The sequence below is a fragment of the Triplophysa dalaica genome, chromosome 14 (assembly GCF_015846415.1).
Source record: "Triplophysa dalaica isolate WHDGS20190420 chromosome 14, ASM1584641v1, whole genome shotgun sequence".
Lineage (NCBI taxonomy): Eukaryota > Metazoa > Chordata > Actinopteri > Cypriniformes > Nemacheilidae > Triplophysa > Triplophysa dalaica.
In genome coordinates, this window is record NC_079555.1 from 3368932 (window position 1) to 3386956 (window position 18025).

The 18025-nt window shown below is 37.6% G+C and overlaps 1 protein-coding gene across 7 annotated transcripts in view; it reads right to left on the bottom strand.

Moving 5' to 3' along the window:
* Positions 1–18025, bottom strand: part of shank3a (SH3 and multiple ankyrin repeat domains 3a) — a 190491-nt gene that overhangs the window by 171066 nt on the left and 1400 nt on the right. Inside the window, exon 1 of one of the 7 annotated variants that reach the window (XM_056766775.1) lies at positions 5567–5599. The exons of the other annotated variants lie outside the window; for them this stretch is intronic. Coding sequence (XP_056622753.1) covers positions 5567–5569 — 3 coding nt within the window. The 5' untranslated portion in view covers positions 5570–5599. Of the gene's footprint in view, positions 1–5566; positions 5600–18025 lie in introns of those variants that run through there. 7 annotated transcript variants of the gene reach the window in all.

The window sequence follows — 18025 nt, forward strand, 5'->3', positions numbered from 1 at the left end:
GTCTTATTTTGTATTTCATTCAGTTCTGTGCTGGAATTAATTCGATAAAACAGTATTGTTTTCTCTAAACAGACATAAATTCGGGTCATTCTTAAAGCACTGTCTGAATTATATGATATTACAGTCTTGGCTCCATCATTCTGAGTCACTCAAAACACATTCATACAAAGAAAAGCCATCTTTCTACTATTATAATTAGTATGAATTTTATTTTTAAATGCTGGCTCTCATAAACCCTTGTCACTAAGAACCACATGAAAGCAACAGTTCACCCGAAACAAAAAATTCTGCATAACACTAAAAAAGATTTTGTAGAACGTTGGTAACAGAAACCTGTGGTCACCGTTGACTTTCATTGGTTTAGTCTATAAAATAAAAGTTGATGGGGACCAATGGTTTTCGGTTACCAATAATCTTTTAAATATCTTCTGTTGTGTTCTACAGAAGAAAGAAGGTCATTCAGAGGATGAGTAAAAGGTTGAACTATCCCTTTAAGAGTATCAAACACCAACCAGGGATGCAAAAAAATCTAAATAAACCAAAACATGACAAAGTAACAATGCAGGACGTTCTGCTTTGTCCATCAAATCAATGGAAACATCTACACACGTTCACAAAGACTGTCAATCCATTCTCCTGTACCTACAGTTCACATCATCCTCTTTGAATCTCAACAGCAGATTCCCCTCTACAGCTATCGACCTACACAGCCATCACAGAGCCGAACCGCAACATCAGAATGGTCTCCTACAGACATTTTATCCACTTCCTGAAGCCTTTAGCTCCAATGGAGACATTGATTTTGTTCGAACATCGCATTTTATTCTCCGTCTGAAAGCTTTGGGCTTTTTATTGCACACACGATTTTTTGTCACGCCTTGAAACCCCTTGAGAAGTTCTGAAGAATTCTGGTACTGAATGTGTCCTGTGCAGTTCCTGCTTCAATTTCAGATAAGAGCTGATGCGTTTCCGGTCAAATAGAAGAATCAAAACTTAACAGAAAGATGTCAATTAAAAAGCGCATTTTTAGCGCCACCATTTGCGATATAATCCAGTCTCACTGCCGTGCTAATTCGATTGGTTTGCTCTTTTTCTATCGCTCACGGTGTGAAATATATGTGTTTAGTGTGCCAATGACTGTATCAGCCTTATTAGTCCCAAGCGAAGCTATTTCAGTATTTGTGAGACCACCTAGAGCGCACAACCAAGTGCTGACATTCAAACGCATTCAAACCAAGTCCTTAAATTATAGCATCACATGCCATGCAAAGATTAAACGGTCTCGACCACATTCATCTACTTTCTGACTAAAAATGTCTGCCCGCACATTTAATTCTCACTAATCAGATGGCTTTGAATAAACCGAGGACGTCGGAAAGAAATATGGCTGCCGTCTCTTTGTCCTCGTTTTGACATCTTACACTGAGTGTGAAATGAGATAAAGAGGCATATGAAGATGAATTAACATCTAACAGTTACATTATTCTTTCTGAAAGTCAAACGCAAAAGAAACTTTAAGAATAAGTAGAGAGAGAAAGAGGAAATGAATTGAAAGTAAAGGAAAACAAGAATATTCAATATTCAAAAACCCAGCTTTAGTTATTAATATATGTGTTGTCTTTTTAAGTTGAAGGGATAGTTCACCCAAAAAATTAAAAAATTTCCAACATTTACTCACCCTGCTGTCACTCCAAACATGTATGACTTTCTTCTGCAGAACACAAAAGGAGGTATTTTGAAGAATCTTGGTAACCGAAAAACTTTGGCTCCCATTGGCTTCCATTGTATGGGGACAAATCCAATGAGACATTTCTCAAATTATCTTTTGTGTTAGAGGAAAGAGTTAAATACAGGTTTTGATCAACATGAGAGTTTTTTTTGGGTGAACTATCCCTTTAAGACATGTTGCATCTTCGAATCCTTTTGATCATAACCAGCTTCCCTTTTTGACTCCAACTGTGTATTCATGTAATGTGGCGCAGAACTAAAAGAAAATGCAGTTTCAAGATTACTCTAATATTAAGACTACACTAGAAAAAGTTTCACTTCACAGAGCTCACACTCTCCACCATCACTGTGCGTCAGTCAGAAGTCCTGACCAATGAATGGTTTTGTGTTCCTTTCCAGGCACATTGTGACAGTGAATCATCCGCTTTTGGTCTGCAGAGACACTTTTGTATGAGGTTAGATTAATCATTTATGATGATTAATCTAATCTCATAATTTACACATTTGCTTTAGGGAGGCGAGGATTTGTATTACAGCAGTGTGACACATCATAAGAATTAATGTGACATTTGGCCATTCTCCGTCTATCAGCTGCAAGAGCAAAGTTCGATGACTCAGTGCCGAGTCCACCTGCGGATCTATTATTTAAAGAATGAGCCGATCAGCTCAGGTGTATAACCTTAATGCTATCAAAATTTCATGTGCCCATTTAATACGACTGAATATTAATACTTTCTTATACTGAAATTATAAAACCTGTTGGCCAAAGGTGCCAACATAATGTAGCCTCAAAAATTAAGCGAACACTTGTGCTCACTTTTATGAATATATCAAATGACACTGATTTACATATCAAATCAATAATTTCAATAACATTAATTTACATTATATTCATATTTATGTATTTAGCAGATGCTTCTACCCAAAACAACTTAAAAGTGCATTGCATATATACATCCAGTATATACCTGTCTAAGAGTTCCTAAAGAACAAAATTCCAAAAAGCGGCTCCTGGCGACATTTTGACGTTTCGTGAAGCGAATCTTTTGATATTTTCACAAAACTGAACGTTATTTTTAATAATATTATCCATACTGTACAGCCTCAACACTCCCTTTCTGCAGGTGGCGCTAAACGTACCAGACGCTGGTATGCCATCCACCAAATACTACAAGAAGAAGATTGCGATTGTGTGCAGAGGCTGCACATTATGGCTAATGTTATTAAAAATTACGTTCAGTTTTATGAAAATATCAAACGATTCGCTTTTCAAAACGTCAACATGTCGACAGGAGCCTTTTTGTTGGTATTATGTGCTTTAGGAACTCTTAGACAGGTGGACCCCATAGACTCTCATCATATGAAGCAGAGAGTGCTGCGGATTTACCAAACAATCTTCTTTATGGTTCTACTCAAGAAAAATGTAATCTACATCTCGGATGGCCTGAGGGTGAGTAAATAAACGGCAAATTGGAGCTCTTGGCTAAACTATCCCTTTAACGGACCGAAGTATTACAAATGTGAGAATTATACATTAAAGCACAGATTTTTAAATTAGCCTTTCAATTTTGACGTCAATTCCACTATTCGCACACACATATATTTGCAGTATTTAGTTTAATTATATCAGAATTAACTAATTGAATTAAAGAAAAAATAAGAGTTATCCCTTACCCTTTTTCAAGAGAAAGTTACTGTAACTAATTATTTAGTAACTAGTTACACTCAACACTGTTTACATCAGTATGTGTTCCCTGTGATTTGAACCTACAACAGTATGCAAGTCTGCTACAGAAAAACCAAATAAATACCCTTTGTTTTCAAATTTTCTAATCTATTGCAATGACTTTCATATATTTCAAGTATTTTAAATGGTGCAATAAACACCTTTACATCCACTCTTCAAAGTCTCACCCTCAAAATTCATGTCAGCGAACCGACACAATAACGGACAGACACAGAATGCACCAAAGTTGTCCGATCAGTTAAACAACCTTCAGATTCTTTGCCGTTTCCAGCGCCTGGGGCTGTCACAGAAACACTAGCCATATCTCAGGACGCCAATTCACCCATTCGAGCGATATCTGTTCGGTAGTAATGACATGTTCTGCATGCTCTTCTGTTAAAAAATAGCTTAGGGCACCTTTAGGAGTCTGCATACATTAGGTCCCACTTAAACCGTTACACAGCACACAAGACTCATGTTTGTTTTTCTCATACGCTGGTCTCACGGGAGGAAATTGATTAATGCTGGTCTCCTGGATTACTGACAGAATGACAGACCATCTGACGGCATTAGTAAATGACTGACTGATTGTTTAACTAACTGTCTGTGAAAGGAGGCTGACCGCCAGGGTCAAGTGGGTCTTTAGGAAGTAAGAAAGCTGTCGCTCTGACTTTATAAATAAAGAAAACCTTCTCTTCAATGCCCAGCAACACCACCCACGTTTCACACTCATGGCCTCTATATGACACACTGTATAGTTACGGCAAATATCAAAGGGTATCACGCAAATGAAATAAAGAAATTTAAATCGTTATACTCGTGAATACACCGCATGAGGCTGATTTAAAACACTTTATTAGCCGTCTGCATAAGTGACCTGATTGAGTCGCCATGTAGAAATGTGATTGTCACAGCGAGAATAAGGAGGCTGTGTGTGTGTGTGTGTATGTGTGTGTGTGCAGGCGTGCATGCGTGCGTGTGTGTGTTGAACTGACTACTGGGAGAGTTGAACTTCATGTGCAGCATGACCTGTAAACACAAAGTTTTATCCTAATTTAAAACAAACAAAGCTAAAGAGTGGAAAAGACAAGCTCTGGTTATGTCTCATAACCATAACGTGTCCTGACATGCATTATGAGTGCAATTATATGTTTGTTGAAAAGAGTAAAATTGTAAAAAATATATTTACATTAAGTTTGATTTTATGTGAAGCAACACATCTAGTACCTTTTTAATGGGTAACAAATTCCTTTATATATTTCTAGTTAAAAACGTAATACTGTCTTGTCACATCTGTACACGACTTTTAAATTTACATATACATTTATACATTTGGCAGACACTTTTATCAAAAGCGACATTGATTTACATTTGTTCTGACTACGTGCAATCCACTGGGATTGAACCCATGACCTTGGCATTGCTAGTACCATTCTCTAACCAATGAGCCCCAGTAAAGCTTTTCCCTTCTCATCACTCACTCAACACAATTCATAAATGTCTTATTATGTATGATTGATTAAAGAGTGCTTGGGCATCATGGCTTCACGTATTTGAAGCAAAACATGCCATGAGATTGACGGTCTTAATGGAATTTAAAGAATTTAAAGAATTCTTAAGGCCTTTTTTGTAAAAGAAAAAAACAATTTTAATTGTGTAAAACTGTCAGTAAAAGTTTTGCAATAAATGCCTTTAAACATGTCATACCTTTTTATAAATTAATATAAAGGGAATTAGTTGATACCAGTGTTTTTAAGAAAATCATGTTTGACATCTTGAAACCAAGACCACCCGTGTTTTATGTATGTTTAAATTACAACACTTGACTCAAACAGTCTAGAACACAGAACACACGTGTCGAGATTACAAAGAAAATGAAACACTCAAGCATGGGTTACACCCCTTTAGGAAAACGGGTTACAGATTTAAGGAGATTGCGAGACATATCAAAAGCAAACTGAAGGACAGAATCGCTCAATAGCAGAACCTCACTGTAGAGACGACATCAAAGCAATCCAACACCCAACTGATTTAATATAAATACAAAAAATTCCAGTCTTTGTTTCACTTAAATCAGAAAAAATAAAAAAGGCAGTTTTATGTGCTACTCACCATAAAAGAAAACTAAACAGGCCTGCTTTTCTCGTCGCCATAGAGATCCAAGTGTAAGAGTAAGCAGAGAGAGAGAGAAGGAGACAGACAGAGAGAGAGAGAGGGAGGGATAGAGAGAGGGAGGGCGAGAGAAAGTAAAAAAGACACTCCACATAACTTTAAAGCTACTCGCTCTCTTCCTCTCTCTCTTTATCTCTGACCTGCAACCAAATCGGGAGGGGGGCTTGGGAAGGGTGGAGACAGGCGGTCCCAATAGTTTGGTATGTTCCCATGGAAACAGAGAAGGAGCCAAACAAGAAGTAAAGAAAAGAGGAATAAAAAGAAAATCTGAGATCTGAAAAGAGAGAGACTGTAAAACTGCGTGCACGCACGCACGCACACACACACACAAACACACACATGCAGACGCACACACACGTATACACACACACACACACCCACACAGACGCAGACACACACACAGACACACGTAATGATTGCACACTCACAAACACAGGAAATGTCCATGAAGTTAAAAGATTACTGAAGATAAGTACTGGAGTATTATGTTTGTTTGAACTACAACATTTGATTCAAACAGTCTAGAACACAGAACTGCATTCTTAACACATTTATCGAGATTACAAAGAAAATGAAACACTCAAGCACGGTTTGCACCCCTTTTTGTAGGCCAAGAAAACTCAGTAATGTATTTTTCAACTGTAATGTAATTTCTCATCGGTTCATGTAATCTAGAATGAAAACAAATGGTATAATTTTCTTTCAGACAAAAATTAAGTATTTCTGGGATAGAAAAGTAATTATAATTAAAAAATGACATTGCATTCATCTGTGTGATCCCACTTTTTAACAGGATGTTGGTTATTTCAACCCAGCATTGGGTCAATAGTGGAAAATTTCCTGTAGTTCAGTGGTTAGAGCATGGTGTTAGCCAAGGTCATGGGTATGATCCCAGGGATTGCACATAGAAACACATGTGTAGTATAATGCTTAAGTATAATATTGGGTAAAAGCGTCTGCCAAACAGTAAACGTAAATGAACCTAGGTTGTTTATACAACCATGTTCAGGGTTAACTTAACCCAACTTTTGGGTTCAAAGAACCCAACATTGTTTAGAGTGTAAAATGTTTTAAGGACACCAGACGTTCATTTTTTATAAGTAATTTATTTTTAATATGGTAAGCATCCAACTGTGGTGCACAGCATGGATTTTGTGGTGGGCTTTTGTAGAAATCTAAATATTGAAACTGCCATCAGTCAGAAGTGCATGCATCAATGAGTGTTTAAACAAGAGAACAGCAAACCACGGTTACAAGGTGCTCTTGGCTGTCTGTTGCGTTTTCGCTGAGAACACTCTTAGCCTAAAAGCATGCATAAATTTGTATGTTTTTACGCTTTATAATGAAAATGATGCATACACAATTAGATTTTTTTACGAGATGTTAATGCATGATTCGAGTAAAAATGCTAAATACCCATGTACAGCTTTCCGCCGTTTAATTGGAACCTCCACGCCCCACTTCTTTCAAAAGGAATGGAGGAGCAGTTCAAGGTTGATGAGAAAACAGCGAGTTCTCTTCATTTAAGGATGTCACAAGAAATGAGCTGTTAGACGGTTGTTTCTCTTGCTTTGTTTTTTTTTTTGCTTCTGCTCTAAAAAACAGCCAATGCAATACAAGAAAGGTTGCAGTGATATGCAATAACAGCTGGCAAAGTTACTAACCACGCCCCTTTACAAATGACACTTTTAAAATAGCCATTAAATAGATAAGAGCCAACCTGTAGTAAAATTTTAATTAAACAGATTTTCTTTGAGGAACAATTTGGGGACAATGAAACTGAAAGACACAGACATAAAAAGATAGAAGTAGAAATGGGCTTAAAGAGAATTCTTGCTCTTTAATCCGTAAAGTCAGATAGACGCCCGGGGCCTTTTAATAAACTAGGAAACTCTTGTCTGACACTTTAAGGAAAATGACTGTACATAGTCAAATTTGGTTACTTGTTAAAATGTAGTTTTTCCTAGGAAAACCATCTTTCTAACATCATTCCATGTTAACGTACGAAGCACAAATGTTTTGATTCGACTCATCATCGTACGCTCCCGGCTTTGCCATTACAGTCAATAAGCGACTCTATTTCGTTGCATTGGCAGGTTACCATGGCAACCTCGTATCAAGCATTTAACCAGACGCCGCCGAGAGCTTCCTCTCTTTTTTGCGTCTCGTCTTTTATGTCGGCCACAAGAGCCCAAGCAGCGTCCTCTCATTACAGCGATACTCTGCTTTCAGCTACATCCGAAACAGGTCATTCTCCTTATCAGCAAAAGAGACGCATCGTTTCCCGCCGTCAGGTAAAAGCGAAGGATCCGAGGGAAGTGAATGGAGAGCGTGAACGGCAGAGTCTGAGCGTTCATTAAGAATTTAGGTGGTGTTGAGCAGACTCGTGGAGGTCTATAAAAGATGCAAAAAGGAGAAGCAGCAGCTCGGAGCTCATTACGCCAGCTGATCAGATTTCCTGTTCTGGTTTGTTCACGACGCTACCAGGCTCACAGCAGGACGGCCCAATAAGATTTAGATAAGACGAAACACGGGCACGCATTCGCTGAAGGATCACCTGCATCCTGCTCCTTCCTTAATTTGTAGTTTTTGTGCACCAGAAGGATTTGGAATTGAATACTAGGGCTGCAAAATATATAAAAAATATAAAAATATTACATTCATATTGTAAAAAACAAATAGCATGAAAAAGGATCAAATGTGAGATTTTTAAACACTGCAATAAAAAGCATCGCTGTTCACTTTCACACTTTTAAAATTGATTTGACAAACTTAAAGCATTATCGTTTTGCACATCCCCTTATTTAGCAAGTTATTATTCAATGTAATGCAGCCTTACATAATAATAAATGACAAATCTATTATTATTTATCCACCTTCATGTCGTTCCAAACCTGATATTTTGAGAAACATTTGATTGATTTTGAGTCCATCCAATGGAAGTCAATGGTTGTTTGGTTGGCAACATTCATCAAAATATCTTTTTTGCGTTCTACTGAAAAAGAAATTAAGTCTTACAGGTTTGCAATGACATAAGGGTGATTAAATAATGACAGAATTTTTATTTTTTGGTGAACTTTCCCTTTAAACATTCAACAAAAGCTAAACAACTTAAGCAGAAAGATGACAAATTACAGAACCTGCAAAAAATACCTATAAATACATCACAGCTAACACCCCAAGCTCAATTAGCAATTCAACATTTCAGCTCGACTGTTCCACACAAGCATTTATTTAGTTGGAGAAAATGGATAGCAATGAGGAAAAAGGTGTTTCAGCGAGACAGGAAATGGCTTTCCTGTTAATAGCAGCTATCACATTGAACTTCAGCAGCATTAGCTTAATGAAAGTACACAGCGGTGCAGGAGTGTCCGTTCCCATCTGAAAAACACATTCTGCCGCTGCTCCCTTTTAATCTGTGTCACTAATCCTCTACAATCCATCCAATCCCTCTGGACATGCCAGAGCGTGACTAGCCTATCCAATTAATTAGCTAGCCGTACACAAAGCATTAGCTAGCCGCGCACCTAACTGCTCTCTTATTAAGCCGTAGCTGCGGTTCAGACGTGGCAACGCTGAAGGGTACGCTCGCTTCGACTGGTACACCTGAGGGGCGAAGTTTATTTAACAAATACACAGTGGGGCAAGGACAAAGTTAACACTGTGTAAACATCAGTTAGCATTCATTAGCCACAGTTTGTTCACGGGAGATAACAGAGGGCTGAGGGGTAAGATGCTGGGCTGGGGAATGAAGCGTGATGTAACAACAATCAACTTTTGGAACTTTATTTTTGATAGATTGTGGCGTTTAGTAAGACGAAGCACTGTGCTAGTTTTTCAAATGTCCATAACATGATGCTTTTCAAGATAATACCCAATTCACACAAATCTCAAATGCACCTAGGAAAAAAGTGGCAGGTCTGATCCAACAACACAATCTCAAGGGAATTAGTGACATTGTCACAAACTAATCTATTAATTCATATTTGTGACACGAATTTCCCCCTTGTTTTGTCAGTCTGCATGACCTTTTTTCGTGACACCCAGCACGACTTTCAATCTAACATATTTTAATATGCGTTATCCTACATGTATAAAATAAATCAACGCAATCTGATCAGAATTCACCTATTTTACAAGGTGAATTCGTGTGAATTCATGCTAACTACATCTCTTTTGCATGTTTTGTAATGATTCTGCCCCTGTTACATCAGGTTTAGGGGCGGGGTAAGAGTAGCCATTTATCATTGCTTTGCCACCTTGTGAAACTGGCGTTTTTAGAAAAGTTAGCCTTTGCAGCTGTGATTTTGGGGTTTTGGGTAGACATCACTTAAAATATGTACGACTTGATATCAGGTTATAAATATATAAATGTACAGACACGCGCGGTCTTAGTATTAAAGTAACATAGTAGAGTAACATGAAAAACAGTCACGTTGATTGTCATAAAAAAGGTTGATTGTCTACCATTCCACCACGAATGGTAGAGCGCCTATGCTACAAACTGCCTTCAGACTGGGTTGAATAGAAACATGTGGAACAGGATGTGACAGCGCTGGTACCCTACTGGTGGAAAAATGGCAGGGGAGATTTGGCATCGACAGAACTCACATCTTGGAGCCAATCGAGCCAAGTGTAATAGCATTAAGTGTTCCCTCTCTGTCTTTCCCCTTCTAGGTCACTGTCAATATCTCTCACTGTCTGTCCAAGCACATGCCATGTGGTGAATGTTTGAGCATCTCGACAGCCAAACACACTGAAGCCTCATCTGAGAACACAAGAGACAGCAGGACACAGCTCAGCCTTGGGTGCCTCACACAGACAGACTGAATATAATATGTGAGTTTATATGCTTGAAGAATCAGCCAGCCAAGCAGACCTTACAGTACCGCAACTAAAGAGTGATGTAGCCTAAATATTCATGTTTAAAATATGATTTACTGTAAAACAAAATGGGATAGTCTCTTTAAATAATGTTAACCACAGACCTCATTTTAAATCAAAAAACGCTATCCTAGAAACCCATTAGAAATTCCAAAGGGAACGGCTCCAAAAAATGCTAATTTGCTGCAAACTCAACAGTTTTATTGCCGTTTCTAAAACTCCCTTTATTTGTTTCTCTATTCCTCTCATTTCTCCATCTCGATTAGAACATCACCTCCATGTTTCTCCTGAAACCAGCTCAGAATAATCAAGAGAGAGAGAGTCACTGCGCAGAACGCTCAGCACTTCTATCGATTCCTGCCTGATCTTTTCAGATTACATTTCTGTGTGTTGACTTGTTATTTAACCAAACCAGATCAGCATTCAGCGATGATTTCAGCCTCCGTGCCTCGAGCAGCCTCATTTTCATCCATTCATAAGAAACCTTTGTAACCGCGGTGAGAAAAGAAAGCCTGCTGGATATGGCTGGTAAAAAAAAGCGTGTGAATGGGAGACTTGGTGAACGTTAGAGTTGCAAGACAATGGATTTATCTCTTGTATCTCATGGGAGAAGAGGCGCACGTACAAAATCCTGGAAAAAACATTATACTACAGTTTGGTTCAAAAGTTCAATCTTATTGGACGTGAAGCAGTCATTTTTTCACATTGCTGGTTTAACATTTCAACTTCAGATGGGATTCATACGTTTAACTAAACAGATTTTTTTACGTACTGGACGAGTTACTATTCTAACGGATAACCATGAGTTAAAAAAACGTTTATTTATGGCAATATGTACAAAACCAGCAACAAATAATTTGATTATTGATCTGCTTAAAGTGAAAGGCCGGTTATAGAAGGCCTGATAAATGGTCTCTGCCTCCAAACTACAATTTATATTTTTGACATTTAACATTTAAGCAGGCTTCCTTCTCCAGCCAAAAGGACAGACACACAAGATCAAGTCAAAGCCATTTACTAACATCAACTTCTGTAATAAAGGAAAATCTCACCCAACATTCTGCACAAAACTCAGAAAAACTGATGCTCTTTAAGGATCCCACTGCTCGTTTTTCATTCTCACACCTGTTTTACTTTGAAAGTTTTCACACTGTGTGAAATATAAAAACAATTTCCATCAGCAACATTTAAATAGCAGAAAACCATTGTACTAGAAAAGTCAGTTTAACACAGAAAAGTCTATTACTATCATTTAGGTTAATTTTCAGTATTTTGTCTACACATTATTAAACGTATGAATCCCATCTGAGTTCATCAGGGCATCTAGTTTTTTTTTTTTCTGGTGTATTACCAGACAATTAAGCCTGTAATACTCTGTATAAATTATTTCCATACTGTATGTATGTTAAGTTAGGACCATGTTTGATGTGACCTGACAATTCCATGCATCACTACTATTACTCAACCTAAAAGAGAACATATTACGAGATTGTGTAAATAACATTTCATGCAATGTGTGTAAACAGTCTGGCAAGTTGTAAAGCCGAAGGTGAATGAATAACAAAGTTATTGGCTTGGACGAGTGGAGTCGACTCTGAATCACGCAAACGATTCGTGCCCTAGTCCGATTCGCGAACCGCCGCCTACGTTTTGCCAGGACTGCCCGCGAAAACTTCACTCTTCTCCCCCAAACACTGTAGCTCGTGAGCCTCATTCGCGGTAGACCGATCACAGAAGACTAGACCATCTGACCAATCACATCAGAGTAGGCTGGCGGAAAAGAGTGGATTAGATGGACGATTCGCCAAACGACTCATTTGAGAGTCAAGTAAGGTGAGAAACACTCATACATACAGTGGGTTACAATTTCCATCATTCGCTGAATCTTATAACAAAATGGAAATATTCGCAAAAAATAAAAGAGGAAAAAACAGCTGCGTAGAATGTATATGAGTTCATTTGTAACTTGGTGACCAGGGTTACAGCTGTAGTTTATAGACAGATCATGTCATGCCTGCCAAACTGCTTCGCAGGATCAAATAAACTTGGAATCCTTCTCTATGAGATGCATCCGTTTCTCACAATGATCTCAACCGCATGCAGTCCATAGAAAGCATTACAAGATGAAGCTTTCCATCAATTTGGCTCTTCGGGAGGCCTATGGGAAGCATTTAAATACTGTCTATGGTCACAGCAGCTCTTCAAACAGAAGTGCACGTCCCTATTTGTGCAGACAGCCCTGTCTTCTCAATCAACATCTAACTGTTCATTGTGTGCGAGAGAGAGATTGCCCACTCCAGACTTCAATGCCAGATAAACTGCAAGTCCAATCTCGCTGCCATCAAGAATCGAACTCCGCTATGCATAAGACGAATCAAACACACACATGAGAACGCACACCTGCGGTGAGAGGGAACAGGCAGTCTGATTGCGAATGAAAGATGGAATATGAACTCCTACGACAGTCCTGATGCTCTCATATTATATCCAATTATACCCGTGTAGTATCCTTGTATCACAAAACATCCAATCAAACATCAGGCAGGACGTCACACTGACCCGTGAGGTTCGACCAATTACTTCAAACAAAAAGCCAGACTGTTTAAAAAATAAGAGCTTTGTTGTCGTCCAATTAAAACACAATCACACGCATGATAATGCAAATTATGTTTGAAACTGATTACAAGGACCTTAGCGAACTATTGGAAATAATGACAAACTAATGATGAAGAATTACCAATTAAGAGCTTAAATTTTGCCAATTTAGTACATTATGTTTGTATCTGCTCTGGGTAACCAATAGCAACAGAGAAACTCCTTTGAGAGAGTCTGAAGGTCCCCGGCACTGTCTGTTCAGATCCCTTTGGTTCCAGAATATGCAGAGAATTTAAACTTCATCATTGTTTAAATAAAACACACATAAAGAATATTTAGTGTAAGGTTAGTATACATAATGATCTTTTGATATTTTATATCTTACACATATAGTCACGGAAAACTAAAAAGACCATTTCAGAGACTGTATTTCTAATTTGAAATGTACTATTTAATGTGTTTAGGTAAAAGGATCATTTTGGTTTCATTCGGTGAACGAATAACTATATTTCTACCAAATGTTATTCAAAAATACTGTTTCTATTGGCAGAAATTGAAAACTGGAGAAACAGCTAAAACTAACAGGAAAGATGTTATGTATTTTTTCAGAGCTCAATACTTCAAAGAAAACAAGTTCACTCTCACTTTTAAGATATACAACAGTAATATTTGGGCATGAACATTTATTTGTATGTGATAACCTAGATTTTAATCACAGTTTTCATGTGTCTTGTCATTCTGTCAGTCTTTCACATTGCTGTTGCATGACTTTGTCACTCCTGAGGTTTGATTATGTTAAAATTCAACAAACATTGGCCTGAAAATGCATCTAGAAATGCTGATTTGAAATGAAAATTTGTTTCGGTCTCTTAATGTTTTATACATACTGTGTGCCTACTATTTACATTAAGCAGAAAATCATCAATGGGCACACACAAGCTCAGGGATTCATGCAATTTTGCAATACTGCTGTTTTTCATGCAAGATTTCCCAGTGTTTGTAAAACTACAAGTGCCTTGAAGCTGCAAATAGTCTCGATTCATATTGTCATTGACTTTAATTTTCCCACTGTGTGTGTTGGAATGGATTTCTCTGAAACCTTGCTTATTTTTACCAGCTAGGTGAATAAAAGGTGCACTTTCAAAGTTATGCAGTATTCTTGTGATTCCTAGTCTACTGTAGATTTCTGAATATGAATAAAATCACAGATTATATAAATCCAGAACATTTCAAAGCAAATATATTGATTTACAGAGTTTACATGCATATAAGAATCATAATCATGCTGCTATCATCATATGTGTAGGCCTACTACACTATTAAAAACTTAAAATGGTCGTAGCATATAACATGTTATTCTTGTTTTTGTTTTTTCGTCCCTGGAATCCATATAATTATTCAAGTTTTCGTTTAAAAAAAGTATTTTTTTAGAGTCTTTATGGAATTTAATTATTTATTATTTTATAGCTCGTCGCAATTTCACTGCAATTGGTTTCTGAACAGTAAACAGGTACCCCTGATGTTAAAGGGCGAGTAATCATATTCTGATGATCTATCTGATCAGAACTTTTAAACTATGTTTTCATAGTACATCAAAGTTCTGTCGGAGCCGATGGCCTCATCCGTACCTGACCCCCGCCCCCTTTTCTCTCCTAATTCGCTTCCTGTCCTCTCCACCACTGTTCTGTACAATTATAGGGAAAAAGCTAAAAAAAAGTATCTTTTTTATTTTAGTTCTAGTAAAAATGTAATTTCATCATTATCAAACATTGGAATGGATATCACCCATCATATACAAAGAAACTGCACGTTTACCCTGTGGTCACACAACATATAAACAAAAAACACACACTGAAACTGCTTGTATAGCCTCACAAATTCACCTCAATTCAAAAAGCACAAATGATCTCATAAAAGTGGTGACTTTATACCAATCGCTGACTCTAACCCACATTTAAGCTTCTCTCTATATCACAGGTTTTTGGGTTTTACAAATTACCATTTATTATCTGCTGAAATCTGGCGTATAATGTAATTCTGCAGGAAGAACGTGACATGGAATAACAGACAAAGTTGAATATTCAAATATGAGTCTCAGTAAAAATGATCCCATTTCTGCTTTTATACGATTCATGCTGTGTTCAGAATTCAACACCATAGAACTTCTTACTGCACAGTATATTCTGCATTCTACCACAGTAAAAAACGTAAAAAGATGTTTTAAACAGTTCATTATTGCTTTTTAAACAGCTCAAATAATGTAATATAACGACAGCAATAAATATTTGAGATTCGATCCTGGATACCTGCATGCTTCAGAATTATCATCATTAAACTATGTAGAGTTATTATACGAGTAATAATTTTCATATTTTTATTATTCTTAATTATATTAACATTTATAAAATGCATCAGCTGACATGAACTAAAAACTAGCAATATAGTTTTTTATCAAAAAAGACAGCATTTCATATTTTGTCAGAGCTATTTTTCCAAGCCATGACTTACAAATACGTCCTCATTTTAAAGTGTCAAATTAACTTTGGCATCCAGTGGATACTGCTTTAAGTTTCTTCTAGAAGGTCTAGTCGAGCACACTGCATTATGGGATGTGATATTCTGCCGTACAAGTCAAGATATTCCATTTAAACACAACGCTCCGAATCAATCTTGAATATCTCACATACAGTAATAATCATACTGTATACTACTAAACAAGAGCAGTATGGGAAGATGGTATTTTAAATACCCCCAAAAAGCACTTCAACACCCAGAGACACCTGCTTAAAAGCATTGCTATTGAATTTTCACCACGACAGCCCGTCGATAACCACACACTTGTAATACCAGCGTTACTGTAGCGCGCACATGTCTATTCACTCCCTCAAGCTCCACTCTCACCTTCTCTTAAAATTAAACATGCTCATGAAAAGAACACATTGAAGTCGATGTGGTACATAATTACTGCTCAAAGGATAAAACCCAGAACAGCGCAATCTCTCTGTCCATCATGCTTTGCTCTTAGCACTCTGAAATATCTGAAAGGAGTTATGCCAATAGTATCAGCGCTTTAACTACAAAGCGAACATCAATCCCTAGGCCCACAGCAATTGTGTTCCTGGCTGCATTTACACATCTTCCTCAGTGGAGAGGTACAAGCACAAAATAGGTTTGTGACCAACAGATCACAGATGGAATTCTGTGTCGTGGGGTTCGTCGTTGATGAGGTGGTGTGCGTCGGGACTGAACGGTTGCTGGTGGTTGTGCTGTGACCTGCGTGTTTCGGTTTCATTGAATTTTTTAATATGTTATTTGGCTCTTTAAATGATGTTCAAAATACGAACACTAACATTAACCATCATTTAAACTGTACACATTTTGTGTGACCCTGGACCACAAAACCAGTCTTAAGTGTAGCACGTTTATATTCTGGCAATAGCCAACAATACACTGTATGAGTCAAAATTACAGATTTTTATTTTTGGTCAAAAATCATTAGACATCAAGTAGAGATCATGTTCCATGAAGATATTTGGTAAATTTCTTACCGTAAATATTTCAAGACTTTATTTTTCCTGAAGCTCAGTGGTAAGAGCATTGCGTTAACAACGCAAGGTTGTGGGTTCAATCCCAGGGGATTGCACATACCCAAGTATAAATATGTATAGGTTAATGCAATGCAAGTCACTTTGGATAAAAGCGTCAGCCAAAAGCATAATTTTTTTTTGTGAGTGGATGCAGCACCATCGCGAACAAAAATGCTGGTAAACGCGCCTTCAAACTTTGCTCGCTGCCCGCTTTTTGGGATTAACCCACTCAAGTTTGGTATCAAAGTAAAGATTAGAATTTCGGCTTTTGGGTTTTCTAACCTTCACAATGTCATTGCAGCGATAAGCCAATTGAGAGAGTTAAAACAAACATGTTTCTTCCACGCAAGGGCCCGCTACAGCACCTCTGATAGACAACTTTTCTCAGGCGATTTTCTCAGTGTTATGATTTTTTGGCACCATCAGATTCCAGACTTTCAAACAGTTGTATCTTGGACAATAATTGTCTTATCCTAACAATCCATCAATGGAAAGCTTATTTATTAAGCTTATTTGTTGACCCTGATGACTTTTTAGTGTTTTGTGGTCCAGGTTCACAAATATAATTCTAGAATAACCATAACAAATAGTAGTACAGACAGTATTAGATTTGTAGCTATATTCAGAAAGAATTGTAAATGCTCTCTCATGCAGAAAATGATGCTAGAGTCTTCTGGATGGTTGCCAGGATGTTGCCATCTGATTGCTGGTCATTGCTTACTGGCAACAATCCAAAGAAACATCAAGTATACATGGGTTGGATCTTTAATAATATTACAGCGTTTTGAAAGCTGTAAGTTAGGCACTCTTGCAATTGTAAGGCTTGCTTTAGCATGTTTGTCCATTGAACCTGATCTATGGGATTTAAAACTGTAATTCAGATCAAACCTTAAAATCTTAAGTAAAACCTAACAGGGATTGTTCACCCAAAACCAAAAAATTAGAGTTTACGGTTGACGTGCATTGGTTTTGTGTCCGAACAATAGAAGTCAAAGGGTACTGCCGTTGTTCACTTCTTAACGTTCTTTAACATATCTTCTTTTGTGCTCTGCAGAAGTCACACAGGTTTAAAGTGACAAGAGGCTTAGTAAAATATGACTCAATTGTAAATTTTGGGGGAGGAGGGTAAAGGTAAACTTTACCCTTAATTCATTTCACAGATCAAACTTTAGTCCCATTCTGATTCGCATTGACATGGTTTGGGCTTGGGTCCAAGCGTTGGGAGATTCCCATGTACATGAGTCACCAAAAAACAGAAAGGGTCTCTGATGGGAAAGAATTTCAAAGGTCTTCCCACATTCCTTCGACCAAAGCCAGCTTAAATTTCAACCCG